The 21,488-nt window shown below is 44.8% G+C and overlaps 1 protein-coding gene across 2 annotated transcripts in view; it reads right to left on the bottom strand.

Moving 5' to 3' along the window:
• Window positions 1-359: 359 nt before the first annotated feature.
• The window catches only part of CHST1 (carbohydrate sulfotransferase 1), a 36,496-nt gene continuing 15,367 nt past the window's right edge, over window positions 360-21,488 (bottom strand). Inside the window, exons 2-3 of one of the 2 annotated variants that reach the window (XM_018554518.1) lie at window positions 10,754-10,867; window positions 360-1,691 (exon numbers count right to left, since the gene is read on the bottom strand). In XM_018554518.1, the coding sequence (XP_018410020.1) occupies window positions 384-1,646 (1,263 nt within the window). In that variant the 5' untranslated portion in view covers window positions 1,647-1,691; window positions 10,754-10,867 and the 3' untranslated portion in view covers window positions 360-383. The remainder of the gene's footprint in view (window positions 1,692-10,753; window positions 10,868-21,488) is intronic. The other variant, XM_018554519.1, reaches the window with a different exon arrangement.

Here is a 21,488-nt window from a genome sequence, read left to right on the forward strand (position 1 = left end):
TTTTTTGGAAAATGGTTGGCCAGGAATGTATCAGCCACTCATAAACAAAAGTCTCGCCACAAAATATTCCCTTTAAGGCTCTCCTTGAAACACCAATGAATATGTCCATACAGCTGAGCTATTTCAATTTATGAATGGACTTTACAGAGTTTTCAATATTCAACTGCTCTGTAGAAACGAATTCAAGTTTCAGAGAGGTATAACCTCCTTTTTTTTTCAATGTGCTTTTAGATCCCAACCACTGTAGTGCAACTTGTTTCTCAAGAAGATGAAGAAGGGGGTAGCTTTATCAAAAATAAAGTTATTTTTATTCCCTAACTCCTTTCTTGGCATCTTGTGTATAGCTCTTTCACTGTCTGTTTTATCTACTGAGAAATAGACCATTACAAAAAAGGCGTAAAAGATCTGTCCTCGATGAGGCTGTAGGAAAGGTTCCTCAAGTCCTGGGAAGACCCCACAGTTTTGTAGCCCAGTTGGCTTAATACTTGTCGACAGGCATTCTGGGTGAACTCTACAATGTCATAGGACAAGGTCAGTCTCCAGCTTTCTGCTGTGGCTGCAGAGTTTCTGACCGTCCCATACTTGTGTTTGGCAGAAGACTGGTCACCCCGAGTATTGTTCAGAATCCATCTTTCCACATTGGCATCCAGTGGAATACCCACAAAATCATAGATTTCCTCCATCTTCTTCATAGGGTTTCTAGCCAGGTCTTCATACCTTAAAAGCATGTAGCGCCCCTTGAGCCATGGTGGCCTACTAAACCCAGTCGACACAGAGTTTAAGAAGTCCTCACATACAGTGGTCAACTGAGTTGAGTCCAAATTGTATGGTCTGCGACCAGTAGCCCTCCAGATCCTCCATAGCCTGTAAGTGTCTCTGAAGGTCTCACTACGGGAGGCCAATATTCCTCGTGGGTCTCTCACCAACTGAATCACCTTTAAATTAAGGCGAGGATCCTCTACCAATGCTCTTAAGTCATTAACTTCAGGAACCCGGACTGTTTTGATAGCCACATGTCCATGGTCTTTACAAGACTCCATTGCTAGAGTCAAATTCAGGCTCCCACATTTCTTAATGCAGTCTCCTTCTTCTAAATAAATATCAGTGGGACCCAGGGCATCGCAAACTGGGGCAGAGCAGAGCGCTTTACTTGCACCCCTTCGGAAAAGTCTATCTGTGGTGTGATTGACCGGTTGTGGCTTGATATAGTTTTCCATGAAATAAAGGTCACAGTCATAAAGGCTTCTTAAGAGGTCCCTGCTAGCTCCCAACATCACTCTCCTTTCAGCAGGACTTTTACTTTGTGTCATTTTGGGAATTAGTGTGTACTGAACATGATAAAGTGGTTCAAACAAGTAGAAGACGTCCGAGTGTTGATTGAACAGTTGACCAACAAAAGAAGACCCACTGCGGGTGGTGGCAAGGATTAGGATATGAGTTTTCCTTGAGATGTTAGAAGTTACTGGCTGGCCATCTTCACACAACCGATCAGGAGAGTCCGTAGGTTCTTGTCCCAGGCTACAGTTGCTCGGGTTAGGAACCGGACACATATGAAAGGATTTGGTTGTAAAGGTTCGGATGGCTGTGTACTGGATAGCAATAGAGGCCAGCGCTAGTAAGAGGACAGCCTTCCAAGAACATTGCATGGCTGGAAACCGTCATTGAGCCTTCTCACAGTGTTCAATTATTGTCTGTGTATACAAACAGAAAAATAATATTATTAGTAACCGTAGAACTATGCCACAAGCAAATATGTAGAGTAATCTTTAGCTAATGAATGGATTTAATCTCTCATCAGTTAAAAGCAGTTAGGACAGGTAAAGATTTGTTTCTTTATTGAATGCTATGGATTACTACAACTTGCACACCTGTGTTTGCTGCAAGAGATACCCTTTTCCCTGCATGGGCAATGTGACAGTCTCTCCAAGCTTCAAATTGCACTTAAAATGAACATGTGATTTCCCATGCACCATCTGAATGTACTTTCCTACCATTCACCCCCTGCAGCTTTGTTTAACCACTGGGAAAGAAAAGAAGAAGCCCTGTGTAAGCTCTAAGTCTCTTCTCACCTCCATGTTATGGTGTTGGGTACCTGAGTGGTCAAGAACCAGTGCTGTCATGTAAGAGAAAGGGGAGTGAGTCACATGTAGTGGCAGGGGAGAAAAAGAAAGGTGAGCATATTCTGCTGGTGAGTCCACCATTAAAGTGAACCTGTTGTTTTCCCTACAAAATGTCCTACAAAAGATACAAAATTTCAGTCAAGAGTTACACTGTCTTGTTCTAAAATCTTTTCTAATTGTCTTAAATTGCCTAATCGATTGGTCATGCTGAGACCCTATTCTTTTTGTTCGGTGTCTGAATACTTCCCTCTGTTTTAGCAGTAGCTCTATCCTGCTCATATAGTCTACAAGCAGGGCTAAATGTAGAGCAGCGCAGCCACTGCTCGTTTTGTATGAATCTAAATATTTAAGAAAGTAAAAAAATAATAAAAAAATTTAAAAAGTGAATAAAACAATAAAGAGAAAAAAAAATTTAAACTAACCCTGCTGCCCCCGCCATCTGGTTGCCATTCTCCATTGGGGGTGTGGGGGTTGGCGGGAAGCGCATTGAGGGACCTGGCCTTGGGGCAGAAGGGAGAGTGAATCTGGCCCTGGGTATAATCCCTTTCATTTCCATGCAAGCATCTCCAGGCATCAAATAAGTTGTTAGCATGTAGGAGAGAGAAAGAAGGGAGCGATTGCCTCTTCTGCTTTTATTTGAGGGGCACATTGGGGAACCTGGCCTTGGGGCAGAAGAGAAAGTAAAACCGGCCCTGCTTGCATGACAGGTAATGTCAATTCTAAATAGAGGGGCCCAATCCTGACATATATATGCCTCGTACCACTAAGTAATAACGACTTTATTGCTCTAATGGTAGCCCTTCATACCCAACATACAATGTCACAGAATGGAACTGAGCCCAAACAAAATATGGATGCAATCAAAGTGCAATTCTATAACTATACTTGTAGAAAAACACTTAGCCACTTCTTGTAACATTATAAATGGCAAAGAGCATTCTTTAAAAATAAAACAGCATCAACACATCAGCAGGTAGAATTCTGAGTACGGTGTGCCTTGCTTAGCCAGCATTCCACAGAGGTTTGCACCCTTCCGTCAGTTCCTAGAAATCCTGCTATTGGTAGCTGATCGGGAGAACAGGGTTGAGAAAGGGGCCCAGCCTTTACATGAAGGCTCACATACCTCCAGGCACACCTGTAATCACACAATACAATATGCACAGCCTCATTCTGTTTGTAGCCTGCGGCAAAATACACTGCCTGTCCCAAAAAAAAGTCACCACCTGGCTTTAGCTAAGAAAATAGGTAAGAGCCTTCCATTGGATAATAGGATAAAAGGATCTAGGTTGGATAATATGATCTAGGCTCAGCAACATGATGTGCCTAAAAAATTAAGTCAGCAGCCTACCTGAATATACCCTGATGGCATCAGTCTCAAATTGTGAAAGAGTAGTTCAGGGAGCATGAGACATCATGGTCACACATGGATTGGTCACCACAGAGTTCAGACCTTAACCCCATTGAGAAACTTTAGGATGTGTCCTTGAGCAGCAGTCGCCAAGCTTTCGGACCTCATGGACCACTAAATTCATAATTTCAAATCCCGCGGACCACTAATATGAATTTTTTAAAAATATATATGTATTCACTTTTGTCAGGGACCACCAGTTGGTGACCGCTGTCCTAGAGAACACTTAATGCAGTAGTCCAACTCTCCCATCATTAGTACAAGATCTTGGTGAAAAATTAATGCAACTCTGTACATGAACTTGCATAAGCTTATTGAAACTATGCCACGGCAAATGCATGCCATAATAAAAGCTAAAGGTGGTCCAATGAAATATTAGCGAGTGTGACTTTTTTTTTTTGCACAGGCCGTGTATATTTCTCAGTAACCATAATACTAACTATAATATACCGTATACGCTTGCAGTGTGTTAGTTGCAGATGGACTGAAATAGAGGATGAAAAAACAAGCCTTTATCAAACAGCCAACCAATCCATATATTTACATCTCAGACAAAGGCTTAACTCTGGCTTACACAGCACGGAGAAATCCATAAATCCATATTCTCTTCATAATAAGTTATTTGCCTCCTTAATGAACCTTTCTATAGACCATTAGTGGAACAAATAAAGTGGGGTACAATGATCGGTGTGCATGCTTCCAGATTCCTCACAACAGAAAATTACGTGCACGCCTGACGCAAATAACAGATGTATGGTTCCAGAATTTTCCCTTTGTGTCTGGTTATAGCGTACATTGTACAATTAATATATTGTATAGCTTCATGTTTGGCCTTGAAGCCTAATTCCAGCCAATTTTTTAGTATTGGGTATAGTTAAAAATTCTGTTCTGTTTTTTTATTCGGTCTATGACCCCATTCAAAAGATACTTACTTACACAATGTCCCCGTGGCACCTGTACAAGATGTGGGAGGTGTGATTGTCACATGGGCAGGAGGGCACAGAGAGCCATTATCTAAAATTCTGTCCCACTTTTTGTTAAAAAAAAAAATCACTTTGTTTTCTAACAAAGCCACGAGATCATTACGCCAGCACTGACATTGTGATCATAAGCCTTTGGACGCAAACAAGTATAACGTCAACTCTAGCAAAAATGTAAAACTTAAAGGAGAACTATGAGGTGAGGGGAAATCACTTATCCTCATAGTTCGAGCCGACGTGTGATAATGAAACTGTCACAAATCGTCTCTATAGATCGGGAAGTGAGCGAACACATACCGTCACTCGCTCACTTCTTGATCATCTCCCTGCAGAGAGTCGTGATTGTCAGTCACGGCTCCCTGCAGGGATTCCCAGCTGACTGGAGGAGCGGATGGGGGAGGGGGCGGGTACAGCTGGCTCTGCCTCTAGATGGGCAGAGCCCGCAGTCAATCACGCAGCTGGGTGGATCTCGACAGTAATTAGTGCTAATTATGTTGCGCTCAATCAAAATGTAAACGAATAAAACTCTCAAAGTTGATAAGTGAAATTCACCTCGTACTTGTGAAAAAAAAATGTTTGTGAAATACTCTGTGCAATAATACATATGAAATATGTAAAAATTATAAAAATTAAAAATCTAGCAGTCTGTATCCCAACAAAAAAAAATCTGTTGATGCACGTGTATGGATAAAATGTGTACAAATCCGGGATTCCACTCTAATTAGTGCATAGTGCTACAAATATTGTACTTGTGTTAAAGGAGAACTATGAGGTGAGTGCTTTTCACTCATCCTCATAGTTCTCCTTTAACACAAGTACAGTATCAGTAGATCGGGAAGTGAGCGAGCACATACCGGCGTTCGCTCACCTCTCGATCCTGTCAGGGCTCTCTGCCGGGGAGGGGCTGGATTCCCCGCTCCGATCCGCCAGCGCTGACTGGCGGAACGGATGGGGGAGGGGGCAGGTACAGCTGGCTCTGCCTCTAGATAGGCAGAGCCAGCTGTCAGTCACACAGCTGGGCGGATCCCGGCATAATTGTCGGGATCCGCTTCAGCTGCGGCGTCTCAGTATACCACAAGCTGTAGCTTGCGGTATGCTGAGCCTAGGGGGACGGGAGGACGCGATCTCTTTATTGTAGTGATCGGCCGCCCACGGCTTGCCCACATGGATGGGCAAGCCGTGCGCAGCTTCCCCCTTCCTTATCAAACAGATCACACCGTACCATCGGCGGTATCCCTTATGATGTCTCAAAGGAGAAAGATATAGAGAAAAGGGGAAAGCGCCTAAGTGCAGGAAAAATGTTTCGTTTTCCACGACACACCAAAAAACACTTACGTGATTGTAGATTTAGCTCGCTATATACTGAGCTATGGGTCACGGGAGGACGCTAGTATATGTTCTCACATGACCCTGAGGAGAACTATGGGGAAAAACACTTACCCCATAGTTCTCTTTTAAGTCCAGCTTGGACAGACATTGCAATAATCCAGCCCCTAGTGACGCAGAAATTAAAAACCAGCTTCGGCTTCTTTACTCACCTCATCTCCTGTACTGTCCCCCACAGACTCACCGGGTCACTGAGCCAGTGATGCTGTTCTTCTAAGATGAATGACACCCAGTGTCATTTTACCTACTTTGTTAGCCCAAGGTGTCAAGGCTCCGCCCCTCCCATGGATTCTTAGGAGAATGCTGCAGTGAACCGCGCCATGAATTTTAATGGTGTCGCTCTCTGCAGCATTTAGGATTCACCCACCGCCAGAGGAAGAAGAGGGTGAGCAGGACCTGTTACATCACCTGACCGCACTCAAGACACATGGAACACAGGTAACTATTAAGTACTTTTGCATGTTAATGCTGCGTGGTGGGGTGTAAACATGAGGTTGACAAACCCGGAGTTATTTTCAAAAAAACCTTTAAAGCAAGGGTGGGCAACTCCGGCCCTCCAGCTGTTGTGGAACTACAAGTCCCATGAGGCATTGCAAGACTGACCATTACAGGCATTACTCCCAGAGGCATCTTGGGATTTGTAGTTAAAGCACAGCTGGAGGGCTGGGTTACCCCTGCTTTAATGGCCAATCAACAAAAAGACACTTGAATCCCCTTTCCCTAAACACTCCAACACATTTACCAATGAAATGGCAAATTTGACCAAAATGAACACAAATTCTTATTTTCACTCATCCTTATATATTTGTTTATTTTATTCATCTAAGTGAAGTCAAAATGTTAGATGGTGCTCCCCAATGTTTAAAAGATTTAGTTTCCTGCAGAATCAGCTTGTCCCCTGAGCATTGGTCCTGATATCCTGTTTTAGGGTGGCTCCTTTCCCTTGCAGGGTCCTATGGAGCCACCCTTGTGTGTGCTAGTAAGCTGTGTGTGTCTCCATAAACACACATAGGTGTGGTGTGCAATAGGATATCTGCTTTTTTCCATAAACACACAGGCACAGCAAGTCAAACTGCTCCCTGCTCCTCCTTCCACCAAGCTAGTCGATGGACACCTACTGTGATCCTGTACTCAACAGGAGTTCAGGAAAGATGAGCTAAATATCTTGGAGCAGCTGTTCAGAAACATGATGACTATAAGTGTTTTAGTAAAACATGCAAATAAATACTTTGCTGGGCAATTCATATTTGTTTGATCTGGATTCATCATTGAAAAAAAAAAGTTGAGTGGTTACTACTATTTTAATATAAAAGAAACCAATCCCACAATGCTACAGATAGCCTCTAGATAGCCAGAGCCAGCTGTCAGTCACGCAGCTGGGCGGATCCAGACATAATTGCCGGGATCCGCTTCAGCTGCGGCGTCTCAGCTGAAGCTCGCGGTATACTGAACTTAGGGTGACGGGAGGACGCTAGTTTGTGTCCTCCTGTTACCCTTAGGAGAACTGTGGGGAAAAGCCCTAACCTCATAGTTCTCCTTTAAAGGGCATGTATACCCCAAAACAAACATTCTACATATTATTATTTTTATACAGGATTTATATAGCGCCAACAGTTTGCGCAGCGCTTTACAATATAAGGATATATAAGATATTACAATCACAAGACAATTCAAGACAAGATGGTAATGAGTCTGTGAGGTTCTCATTCATCCAGGTCATGTTATATCTGTAAACAAATAAGTCAAGGCAACTGGGCTTGCTGTATTTTTCTTGAACCTCAACCTAACCACTGATCTATCACGTTGTCAAGCAATTCATCCCCGCACAGCTACCTCCTCATGTATCACTTGCCCCTCCCTTTTAGATTGTAAGCCCTCAGGGGTAGAGCCCTCCTTACCATCTCATCTGTAAAAAATAAGTCAAGGCAACTGGACTTGCTGTATTTTTCTTGAAGACGTGTCACTGGACATCCGACCAGCTTTCTCAATTCAGAATGACTTGTCCAAAAAATTATCTGGGAATAAATATGGTGAATGTCGCTCCAATCCACATCATCTGTTAGTCACAACCAGGTGTTGATTGCATTTGCAGGTGTTGACAGCAATACACTGAGGCAACAGCTGGTTCACCCAAAAGACCCAACGCCAAAACGCAAGATGAACAACACTGTGTATGCAGTTCAGTGCAGTGAGGAGTGCTCAGAATTGTATCTCGGTGAAACAGAACAGCAGCTACACCAGCGTATAGCACAGCATAGAAGAGCAAAACCCTCTGGCCAGGATTCAGCAGTGTACCTATATCTAAAGGAAAAGGGTCACTCCTTTGAAGACAGTCAAGTACGCATCCTAGACAGGGAGGAGGAATGGTTCAAAAGAGGTGTGAAAGAGGCCATTTATGTAAAAATGAAGACGCCAAGCTTTAATAGAGGGGAGGGGAGGGGGGGCAGACATCTATTGTCTGCCACATACAATGCTGTTTTAACAACTCTCTCCGGGCAGGTTAATAACACTTCCTAGACTGCAGTTATGCAAATGCAATCAACACCTGGTTGGGACTAACAGATGATGTGGATTGGAGCGACATTCAGCATATTTATTCCCAGATCATTTTTTGTACAAGTCATTCTGAATTGAGAAAGCTGGTCGGATGTCCAGTGAAAGATCTTCAAGAAAAATACAGCAAGTCCAGTTGCCTTGACTTATTTTTTACAGACAAGATGGTAAGGAGGGCCCTGCCCCTGAGGGCTTACAATCTAAAAGGGAGGGGCAAATGATACATGAGGAGGTAGCTTTGCGGGGATGAATTGCTTGACAACGTGATAGATCAGTGGTTAGGTTGAGGTGGGATAGGCTTCCCTGAAAAGATGAGTCTTAAGGGATTGCCTAAAGGCAGTCAGAGTGGGAGATAGTCCTTAGATGTGGTGGCTGCATTAATTTTCTTTTGTTAGGCTTTTTTTGCCTTTATCTTCACATGATGATCCTGCAAATAACACACTTCCTTTCCTAGAATGACCACACTCACTCACTTGGCTGTATCTACGGAGGGAGCCGTGGCTGTTACCAGCTTGATCCCCTGATTTGGACTACAAGCCGGTAACAACCACGGCTCCCTCCATAGATACAGTAAGGTGAGTGAGCGTTGCCATCCTAAAACAGGATGTGTGTTACTTGCAGGATCAAGCCTCCACCTTTGGAGGGACCCACGGCTGCTACTAGCTTGATCCACTGATTTGGACTACAAGCACATCTTACTCTTTCCATCTCCATACATAGGGGGCTGGGGAATGGAAAGAAGACTAGCTTTGGAAAGCAGATAATATTGTTGGCAATCAATACACAGTGACAAGGACTCTGCATTTCTGGCAGGATCAACAGGTATTTATTAATTTATTTATTACAGTTATTTATATAGCGCTGACAAGGTACGCAGCTCTTTACATACTGCACATTCACATCAGTCCCTGCCCTTGAGGAGCATACTATCTAAGGTCCCTATCTCACATACATACAGGGCTGATTTAGACATGAGCCAATTAACCTCCCAGCATGTCTTTGGAGTGTGGGAGGAAACCGGAGTACCCGGCGGAAACCCACACAAGCACAAGGAGAACATGCAAACTCCATGCAGATAGTGTCCTGACCAGGATTTGAATCAGGGACCCTCAGTGCTGCAAGGCAGAAAGGCTAACCAATAAGCTACTGTGGTTTTTTAAATTCTTAGCCTAAAAAAAGAAAAGGAATGCAGCCATGTTGGAACGTCTTGCACAGCCTCACAGAGAAACACAAGCACACCGTCTGATATGCATGCTGCACATTGGCTTGTCTAAAACAGGAAGGAAGCCACAGCTTTATTCTCTACCATTATTCAATACAACAGAGAATCTACCATAGATACATAACAGAACTTATAAACACTGCCATCTAGTGACCGAAATTGTATAGTGCGGGAGTTATTGCTATAGAGATCAGCGGAGCCAACCTTTCAGACCTCATGGACCACTAAATTCATCATTTTAAATCCCGAGGACCACTAATATGAATTTTGTAAAAATATATATATATTCTCATATTTTTTGTTTACGCAAATATAAATATATTCTCATATGTGTGTATATATATGTGTGTACACATACACACACATATGAGAATATATTTATATATGCGGAAACAAAAAAAATGTGCCTCCCCTTCCCCCATACTGAGCCACTATTACCTGGCTTCTCCCCACTTTTTCTATGTCCCGCAGCCTGCTCAGTCCGGGTACTGACGAGATTGTGACAGCCGCTGCTTGAGTCAGTGAGGGGCAGCTCCGGAGCCTCAGTGCCCAGCCTGCATGGCATCAGAGGGGCCCGGGGACCCCCAACATTTTCTCCCGGACCACAGGTTGGCGACCGCTGCAATAGATATAATAATATGTATTCTAACAAGCCACCACATCAGTAAGCTGCAATCTATAAAAGTTTTGTTCTTGGGTTTTAGATATCCTTTAACCCTTTTTTGACCGGGGACCACTGATGCCTAGATGCCCAGGCACAGCACATAGGTGTGCGATCAGATACAGCACTGTAACAGCACAAGCAGACGGCCCACTAAGCCCATGTTCATCTCTAAATCTATGCCATTCTTCATCTGTTTTTTTTTTTAACATTAATGTCATTAGCTTGTAACTTGCCTGCATATTCTAGAGGACGGTTGGGCATGTGCAGCACCAGGCATTTGTATAGTTTAGGGGCATGCTCCAACTTGTGATGTAATCACACTAATAAGAAACATTCATCTGTAAATAACAGCAGGCAACATTATGGCTGTAATTAACGCGATCCCCGGAGTGAATGATTATATGCTGCGCGGATACTTGCCACAGGACAGAAAGAGTTGATGTTTCATTCTAAGTCTTAAAGCCAGGTCACTCTCCTGGGGGCAGCCGCTGTGCACGTCCTCCTCATCACAGCTCTCCTCCCGATATGTCACCTCTAGCAAGAAATAAAACAAGGTCAGTTACTGCAGAAGGAGCAGCATTTCACAGTGACAGCCTGCTGACCAGAAGGTGACCCGAACAGTTTCAATCCCCTCTACGGCGAGCAGGCAACATGAAAAGTACATTTGGAGCTCGCGCACGCTGTTTAAAACTGCCCCTAGACGCATGTAAAAACACAGAGGAGTCCATTTATTCATTCTTTAAAAACAAAATGTTAAAGAGATTTTTAGATCCTGCTAATAGAAGTACATGGCTGGGTCTTCATATTAGCTTCTTGTCATCAGCTCTCCTCTCTCCCCTGGTTGTTTCTCCTTACTCTTTCTCCTGGCTGTCTCCCTTTGCTCTCTCTCCTGGCTGTCTCTCCTGGCTGTCTCCCCATGCTCTCTCTCTCTCCCGGCTGTCTCTCCTCTCTCTGTCTCCTGGCTGTCTCTCCTCGCTCTTTCTCCTGGCTGTCTCTCCTTGCTCTCTCCTGGCTGTCTCTCCTCGCTCTCTGTCCTGGCTGTCTCTCCTCGCTCTTTGTCCTGGCTGTCTCTCCTCGCTCTCTCCTGGCTGTCTCTCACTCTCTCCTGACTGTCTCTCCTCTCTCTCTAATGGCTGTCTCTCCTCTCTCTCTCCTGGCTATCTCTCCACTCTGTCTCCTGGCTGTCTCTCCTCACTCTCTCCTGGCTGTCTCTCCTCACTCTCTCCTGGCTGTCTCTCCTCTCTCTCTAATGGCTGTCTCTCCTCACTCTCTCCTGACTGTCTCTCCTCACTCTCTCCTGGCTTTCTCTCCACTCTGTCTCTCTTTGATCTGTCTCCTGGCTGCCTCTCCTCGCTCTCTTCCATGGCTGTCTCTCCTCTCTCTCTCTCTCTCTCTCCTGGCTGTCTCTTCCCGCCTTTCCTCCTGGGTCTCTCTCCCCTCTCTCCCATGGCTGTCTCTCCTCTCTGTCTCTCCCTTCTTTCCCCTGGCTGTCTCTCCTAACTCTCTCTCCTGGCTGTCTCTCCTCTCTCGCTCTCCTGGCTGTCTCCCCTCTCTCTCTTCTGACTGTCTCTCCTCTCACTCATGGCTATCTCTTCTCGCTATCTCTCCTGGCTGTCTCTCCTCTCTCGCTCTCCTGGCTGTCTCCCCTCTCTCTCTTCTGACTGTCTCTCCTCTCACTCCCGGCTATCTCTCCTCGCTCTCTCCTGGCTGTCTCTCTCTCTCCTTGCTGTCTTTCCTCACTCTCTCCTGTACATTTCCCCCAAAAAAATTGCTGTGCGGCACTAGAGTGTTTGGGTTTCTAGATTCTGTCTGCTCCAGTTTTGATAAATGCCTCCCTATGTGTTCCCCAGATTCGTGGAGGCTGGTTACTTTGCGAAGGCTCCAACGGAGCAGCAGGGAAGCACTGTGAAAAATGCGTGGTTAATAACTATACAGGGAAAGCCCGCCTTTGCTTTTCCACCTATAGGCACAAGCCTACTGCCCCCGATGGTAAATCCAGCCCTGCACTTGCGGTGCATGAATCCCTTAAGCTGCATTTACAGGCAAACTGGGAGCTTTTTTTATTTGTGCATTTTTTGGAGGACATTTTTGTTTTTGCTAAAGTAAAGTTAGGTACCTGGAGAAGGTAGCATGCCTCCCAACTGTCTCTCATTTGGAAGGACTGTCCCCCATTTGGAACCTAATCCCTAATTTCCTACTCAGTTGTCCCTTTTTTTTCGGCTGATGTTCAGATATCTATGCAAAGGTTCAGTGTAACTACTAGCACCCCCCAGGGGACTATTCGCCGCCTGGGGGGATGCTAGTGGATCACGTTACCTGGGAGGGGGGAATTGCTAGTGGTGCACATTACCAGGGGGGCACTCCAGCTCTTTCTGGTATCCCACCCAGCTCACTGATGTCCCTGGTTGTCAGGAACTAGGCAGAACACCGGCCACAGCATCACAGCTCGCTAAGAGCTCTTACGTAACGCAAAGAGATGCCATCTGATGCAATCGCCTCAGGCTGCATAATTATAGGGCCGGCCCTGACCAAAAGTGTTATTCGGCACGAAAGCTTTTATCTCATCTCTTAATTATCTAGTTTGCTATTTTGACAATCCAGTATAAAGGAAAATTAATGGTGGAAAACAACAATTTTGGGTTTAACCAATCATTTTTGGCATATAAATTCTTAAAGTAGAACTATGAGGTGAGTGCTTTTCACTCACCTCATAGTTCTAGCCGACCTGTGACAATGAGACTGTCACAGGTCGGCTCAGTAGATCGGGAGGTGAGCGAACATATACCGGCATTCGCTCACCTCTCGATCCTGTCACGGCTCTCTGCCGTGACAGGGGAGGGGCTGGATTCCCCCCTTCCCGCTCCGATCCGCCAGCGCTGACTGGCAGAACGGACGGTGGAGGGGACGGGTACAGCTGGCTCTGCCTCTAGATAGGCAGAGCCAGCTGTCAGTCACGCAGCTGGGCGGATCTCGACATCGATGTCAGGATCCGCTCCGGCGTCTCAGTATACCGCAAGCTGTAGCTCGCCGTATACTGAGCCTAGGGTGACGGGAGGACACTAGTTTGTGTCTTCCCGTTACCCTAAGGAGAACTATGGGGAAAAGCACTGATCCCATAGTTCTCCTTTAATGGTCCACATAACTGGTGTGGTGAGTCCATTGCCGAAAAACATTGGGGGGAAATTATGAAGGAGGAGCAGACAAAATCTGGAGCAGTCGCCGATGACGTCACCGCGCACGTGCACGATGACGTCATCACGCATGCGCGGCCATCTTGCTGATACCTGCCTGCGGCCATCTTGGTGATGGACACCAGCACAGAGAGGGGGAACGTTCACCCAACGGCATAAAGTATGCCGCCGGGTCCCCTCCACCTCTCTTGCAACCGTCCGGCTCTCGGTCCACGACCGAGTGCCCGACTTTTCAGACTGTCAGTCATTTTGGTGTCACCCCTCCATTGTCGGGTTTCCACTTTTTTCTCCAGCGAAACCCAAACACTCTAGCGATGCGCGGACATTGTTTTGGGAGAATGAGTCGCGGCTTATTCATATGTAAATAGCATCAACCCATTCCTATGTAAATATTACAGTCGAGACTATTTTTAGTGGGGGGCCAGTAGCCCCTATCTTAATTTTGGTCGCCCCTGTTTGCTTGAGTTCTTGCGTCCAGGTTTCTGCTGCCACGAAACCCGGACACAGCATTCAAAACCTGGGCTGTCCAGGTCCATCCGGGACAGGTGGCAACCCTACTCCAATGGTGTCACCCGAGTGCGGGCTGCACCCCCTAGTGACACCACTATTGGGAGGTATGAAGATGGTTGTTTAGCCCTGAAAGACGTTCATTTTCAGGCATTCTCAGGAGCTTCTATTGAGGTTTATGGGGCCAAAAACACCCCATTCTGCTTCAGAAGTAGTTCATATTTAGGCCTCAGCCCTTGGGCTTCAAGCTTTGAGCATTGTGCATGAACCAGGGCTAAGATTCATCCTATATGTAATGGCAAGCTTGATGTCACTGAGTATTACAGGGCGAGGGGGGTCTATCCTCTCCAGAAGAAAAGCAGTGAAATGGGCGAGGAGCCAAGTGTATGCTATAATACTCTGTAGGACCTACAGCCCCTGGCTCAATATTGACCATACTGTCTATCAGTAAACAGTCCCTTCTTCCTGTAACTGCATGAACGGCCCATTCAAACAGCAGAGCTCAGACCTGCACAAATAGACTCAACCTTTCCAGCTGTGACAGCCAGGTGAGATTCGGAAATTTCCACCCTGCCGGAGGATGGAACACAACACCCCTTTCCCAGTCCAATCCAGACCCTGTGTACTGCGATGACTGCATACAATCCCTCTCTGTGTACCGCTGCGCTGTCATACCAACACAGTCCCCGGTCTAGTGGAAAAGTGAGATATTGTTTATAATAGGGAGATGCTGAGATCACTAAATATAACCAATTAACACGTTTACTTAATTTGCTGTGAGATAACTGCGCTGTGTACTGTACTACCCTAGCCTAATACTGTCACACAATCACATTCATTAGTGTCATATTGTCATATGATCGCATTGTGCTGTGCTACCATGGTGTAATATTGTCATGCAAAAAACACTCTGTACTTTTTACAGAGGACCAATTATAGAGATAGAATAGGCAAGAGGGTCTGTGCTGCTGGCTTTGTTCTCAGTACAAAGGTAGCTTAGGCTTTCTGGCTTTAGTACAGTTGCAGTGTTTGCTGGTTAGCTATTTTACTTGCTGCCTGTTATATAAAACATTCGTTTTAAACACATGTTATTGTACTGTTACACAATCGTACTATACAGCGTAACAACACAAGCGCTATACTTCAAAACTATCAGTATATACTGTAATATAGCCATAGAGACACATCATACAATCATTAGTGCGCTGCTATGCAATAAATCACATGTATGGATCCATGACTTAAGACACAAGTTACTGGCTCTCTCGCCTGAAGCGTGTCCGGTGACAATTATTTTCTGTATCCTTTACTTCTCAAGGTCACATTATAATATTATAACATCACTTACAGAAAACGTTTGCTGAAGGACGTACTTTGGCCTCCATTGCCAACCTCCTTGTAAAATGCTAGGTGCCTTGCTGCCATGTCCATCCCATACAAGAGGAGAGCAGGAGTAAATACATCATTTTGGATGGAGGTGATACATCTAGGTTCATTTGACCAGGTCCAGGATGACCATTTTTTTAGGGATAGAAAATTGATTGAAAAGATGACAACTGCTAATACAGAACTGCTAGTATTAGAGATGAATGATCATGTAGTTATACCACACTGCAAATAAAGCCCAATTCCAGCCTTTCCTGCCCTCCAGTCCTCCCCTCTCACCCACTGGCTTAATTCCACCTTGCCCGATGGGGGCACCCTCAGGATGTACTTTATTATCCTTATATTTCTAACTTGTCTTCTTCCTAGTCATTTCGATATGCAGGGTCCACCTCCTCTTTGCCGCTTCTCCAACACTAGGCTATCCTCAATCATGCAGAGAGCCAATCTTTCTGGGATCCGTGGTGACCCATTCCTAGGGGGTGGGACCATGATGCCCTGCACTCACATGAAGTGGGTTGAATTTTGCAACCATGAAGCCATATGTTGGTTCCTGGTTAGTGACTTGGCAAGTATTGAAGTCAAATGGTCAGCAGGGCAACCATGCAAAAAACATTTTAAGAAGCAGGTCAGCAATTCTTTTAGCACAGGTTTCCTTTAATTCCTTCATACCCAGAACCCTGTATCCAATTTATAACCATTGTGCTCACGTTTAATTAAAATAGGATTTTTAGTTTTTAATTCATAATTTCAAATTTTTTAAGAGTTTTAAAGGTACGATCCAGCTAATACGAATATTGTGGTATGGATAGATGGTAGTCTGTAAAATCAAACAATGTCATGGAGACTTTCTCTATTAAAGATGCTGGATCTGCACCCTCCCCTCCTAAGCAGGGCCGGATTTACTCTCTCTGCTGCCCCAAGGCCAGATTCCTCAACACGCCTCCCACCCACTGCATACAAGGTGGCACCGCCAAGATCACTTGTACAAAGCAAGCGGTGGCTTCCCCACGGTACATTTAGCTCTGTATGCCCAAAGCAGGGCTAAATGTACAAAACAGCTCACAGGCTTCGGAGATAGGAATTCCACACCCCTGCTACCCCTCTACTACCTGCTGCCCCAATGTTGGGCCTTGGTTGGCCTTGTGGGAAATCCAGTCCTGTTCCTAAGCATTAAGTCTCGCTGTAGCAAAAAACAAGGTTAATATAAACTCCGAGCTAATTAACTTTTTATTGCAAGGATTATAATAAGGACAAGGGGACATCAATCGCATAGGCAAAAAAGATGTTACCATCGGTTTTCGAAGTGGTTCTTTGTAGTAACTATGTTTCAGTAGCGTAATATTTTACCACATGTGGTAGATTTTTATCTGGATGATTTTGATGGTCTAAAATAGTGTTTGTTTTTAACTATGGGTCAGGACTTAAAATGGATACAGTCCATATACCCATCGCACTCAAAACCGCTGTTCCAGAATTGTAAAGTGGGTGTCGACGGATGGCAACTGTCTAAATACCAAGTAGAAATATGGACACCAGCACTCCAATGGCAAATCAGATATGTCTATTTACTGACGTATAAGAAGCACAGCATAATAAACTCAGTGCAACGTTTCGGGGTCTCAAAGGATCCCCTTCATCAGGCAGAACAAGATAAATGGGTTGCAAATATGTTTGGGATGGGTTGCCACTTTGTGTCCAAGCAGAAGGTTAGAAGATCATTGCAGAGTAATCCAATGTTTAAAATAGAGGCTGCCAAAATAAAAGGTCCAAAGGTGCCTCTAATTGTTTACAATTCGACCACAGCCAATGCATTTCGGGGACAACAACACTCCCCCTTCATCAGGGCATAGAATGGGATAGGGATTTTGTTGGACTCTATAGAGGATACTATAACCAAATGGATCTCTATATGATTTGATATAAAAATCTACTTTAGGTATGGGATTTTAATAGGCAGTAGCAGCAGCAAAGTGATAGATCAATGACTATGAATGACAGCACGGACAGGGGGGAAGTTCCAAGTAATGGAAGACTAAAATTTTACACGTTAAAAAAGCATTTTTTTTACTAAACACCCCCAGCATGGAAACAAACCCAATGAATCCTTTAATAACCATGTAGAAAGCTTAAAAAAAACAGTGATCCACGTGTGGACGGGTGCAGAATCAGCTTGTGAGGCAGTAGCAATGGGTAGCTACCCTGTTTCCCTGAAAATAAGACCTAGTACTATTTTTGGGAATTGCTAAAATATAAGACCTACCCCGAAAATAAGACCTAGTTGTGACCATTGCCAGGGCCGGTGGTGGCATAAGGGGGAACCTGAAGAGCCGCGGTAGAGAATCAGCGGTGCCAATGAAGCCGGCGCTAGAGGAAGCGAGGCGGCAGCACAGGGAGCAGAGCCGCATAAGCTGATGTTTCCTCTATAGCGCCGACTCCTGTCACATGCAGAGTGATCCCAAATGCACTCCGCCTGTGAGGAATCTATTGTGAAAGCGCTCTTGGAAAGGTGCGGCACCCCTGATTGCCCTGATCACCCTATTCTTAACTTTGCCATTTTGGATTATTTAATTTGGATTTGCATTAACTTTGGATTGTTATACATAAAAAAAAAAAAAAAGACCTACCCCGAAAATAAGACCTAGTGTGTTTTTTTGAGCCAATAAGACAGTGTCTTCTTTTCGGCGAAACACGGTAGCTAGCATCACATCATTCTTTTCGTCAGCATCGTTCTTCAGTGGTTTTCATGTGCATTCCTCCCCCAATATGATGCATTATGAATACAGAGCTGCATTAATTACTGATCATGCCTTTTGTTTTTTCCTTTTTTTCATTGATATCGCCAATGTTATTTGTCTTTGCATGGTTTTGCTGTCATTTAAAAAAAAAATGATCTTCTTGATTCCCAGAAGAGTAAAATTTTCTTATATGGGTCCTTGGATTAGTTTAAGAACCCCTGATCTGAAATGTCAAATAAAAACTATGGATTCCTGCTACACTACAATAAAACTCATTTAAAATGGATACAAAAACTATTCAGAGTGTCAGACTATTGCCTATGATTGAAAGCTATCAAAAAAACGCCTGCTCATACATACTTTTGTTTGCTGGAGCTGGAGACAAAAAAATCTTCACAAAGACTTCGTAATAGCTAAGTCTCAGGGTGGTCATACACAGCTTGATAATTACAAGTAATGCTCACGATTTCAAGTAATGCTTGCAATTATAGTGCTGCTTCTGCACTCCTAAGAGGCAATAATTGTCTCCAGCAATTGGAGGAACTTCTCCCTGCAAAGCAAACCTGATCCTTTCTGCTGCTGTGGTAAATCATTTAAGTACGAGAAGACATCTCCCTCGTCTTGTGGTGGCACCTGGCCACCTATGGTCACCTTAACTTCAGACAGCCATTCCCATGCGCCCTGCGATAGCACATTAGCACAATTTCCTACTGGAAATAATGGATATTTCATAGACCTGCACTGGCATAATAGAAATACATATGACAAGAAAACTCATTACAAAGTTCATTATCACACTGTCATGCCTTAAAATATCAAATTATACAGAAGATGAATAAAGTGGAGGTAAAGTGTGTCTAAAGCCAAAACATTTTTTTTTTATTTTCATAGGGGATCAATATGAAATGGTTCAAGCCACATTTTGCCATCTCTGTCGCTTCGGAGAGATTTCTCTTCATCTTCTATACTATAGGCCAGGGGTGCCCATTAGGTCGATTGCGATCTGCCAGTCGATCGAGATCGGCTCACTGACCTGTGCCCTGTCCTCCCACGGTGCTCGTAGGGCATGTGTCAGACGCCGCAGATGGGAAGGGGCTGGACACCTCTCCCAGTCTGCACATTCGGCCACACGAGCACCGCGGGAGGACAGGGCGTCGGTGCACGAGAGGAGACCTGGGAAGCTGCTGCAGTGGAGGTAAGAAAAGACAGATAGGAGGGAGACAGCAGAGAAAGTGAGTGAAGAGACAGCAGAGAGAGAAAAGAGAGACAGCAGAGAAAGTGAGAGAAGAGACAGCAGAGAGAGAAAAGAGAGACAGCAGAGAAAGTGAGAGAAGAGACAGCAGAGAGATAGGAGAGACAACAGAGAGAAAGAAGAGACAGCAGAGGGAGAGAAGATAGACAGCAGAGAAAGTAGGAGAAGAGACAGCAGAGAGATAGGAGAGACAACAGAGAGAAAGAAGAGACAGCAGAGGGAGAGAAGATAGACAGCAGAGAAAGTAGGAGAAGAGACAGCAGAGACAGAAAAGAGAGACAGCCGAGAAAGTGAGAGAAGAGACAGCAGAGAGATAGGAGAGACAGCAGATAGAAATGGGAGAGAGAGAGCAGAGAGCGCGAGAAGAGAAGAGACAGCCAAGTTCACACCACAAAGTCTGGAATGAGTGTTCGGCCTCTAGAACGCACTGGAACACAAGCCTATCTTTCTCTCTGCTATGGTAAATCCTTTAAGTATGAGAAGACATCTCCCTCATCTTGTGGTGGCACCTGGCCACCTATGGTTGCCTTAAAGGAGAACTATGAGGTGAGTGCTTTTCACTCACCTCATAGTTCTAGCCAACCTGTGACAATGAGACTGTCACAGGCCGGCTCAGTAGATTGGGAGGTGAGCGAATACATACCGGCGTTCGCTCAGCTCTCGATCCTGTCACGGCTCTCTGCCGTGACAGGGGGGGGCTGGATTCCCCCCTCCCCGCTCCGATCCACCAGCGCTGACTGGCGGAACGGACGGGGAGGGGGCTGGTACAGCTGACTCTGCCTCTAGATAGGCAGAGCCAGCAGAGATAGGCAGAGCCAGCTGTCAGTCACGCAGCTGGGCGGATCCCGGCACAATTGTCGGGATCCGCATCAGCTGTGGCGTCTCAGTATATCACGAGCAGCAGCTCGCGGTATACTGCGGCGTCTCAGTATACCGCGAGCTGGCAGTATACTGAGCCTAGGGTGACGGGAGGACGCTAGTTTGAACTATGGGGAAAAGACTTAACCCCATAGTTCTCCTTTAACTTCAGACAGCCATTTCCATTCAGTTCTAATGACAGTGAATACCAAGACCAATAGAGGCAGTAAATCTCAACAAGAAAATAGCCAGAATTAACCCCTCTCCACTCTGTTCAAAACAAGACATGTTATAGCCTAAAAAGCGGAACTCCAGAGAAAATGTATAACTACCTTTGCAGTGGGGTTCTCCCTGCTTTGCAAAGGTTAAATGCTCATTTTTGTCTAGGGAAACCAATAAAAGGCAATTTCACTTACCTTACCCTTTGCTCCCCCCAGCTCTCTCCTTTTCCCTCCGATGCTCTGGATTGTGGTCCTGCATTGTAGCTGATAACGTCAGAGTGCAACCAACAGACGGAACACCAAAGAGAAGAGTCTTTGGGTGACTGGCTGCAAGGAGAGGTGGAAGCCTGCAGGAGCAAGGGATAAATAAGGTAAATAAACTGCATTTAAAGCTACCCTAGACAAAAATTAGCACTTAACCCTTGCAGTGCAGAGGTAGGCCCACTGCAAGGGTAGTTTTTCACTTTTCCCAATGTTCAGCTTTGATCTGACCTCATGTGTTACAATCTAACTGTAAAATCTTGTTTAAAGTTGCTACAAAATTTGTAGTGTGAGGGCCATTGAATGCATGTCTGATTAGGTAGGCTCTCACAGTACACAGCTAGCAAATCCAGAGGATATTGGACTGATCGTAATGTGTAGCTAGCTTTAAATGGGGGGGAAATTTCCTCTTCAGGGTATGCATTCAGAGACGCCCTTCTGCAATGTCAAACAAGGAATTTTCTTCCACAGAACTGCCAGCAATTATTCCTTGGTCAAAACCACTAAGAATGTGCGTCTTCACTATTCTAATGATTGGCTGAGCCCAAGACATGAGCCTTTCGACCATATCTGCAGGCTGATTTAATGTAATGATTTGGTGTACTCAGTAGTGTAGTTGTAACAGAGTCTATATATGAATGTTTTCATTGAAGATTCACAAACTTAGGTTAAGGTTCATAAAATATAAAAATTAAATAAAAATATAGAATAATACAAAAATTATTAATAATTAAATAATTATAT

The sequence above is a fragment of the Nanorana parkeri genome, unplaced genomic scaffold (genome assembly GCF_000935625.1).
Source record: "Nanorana parkeri isolate BGI_ZX_2015 unplaced genomic scaffold, ASM93562v1 scaffold163, whole genome shotgun sequence".
NCBI classification, from domain to species: Eukaryota; Metazoa; Chordata; class Amphibia; order Anura; family Dicroglossidae; genus Nanorana; species Nanorana parkeri.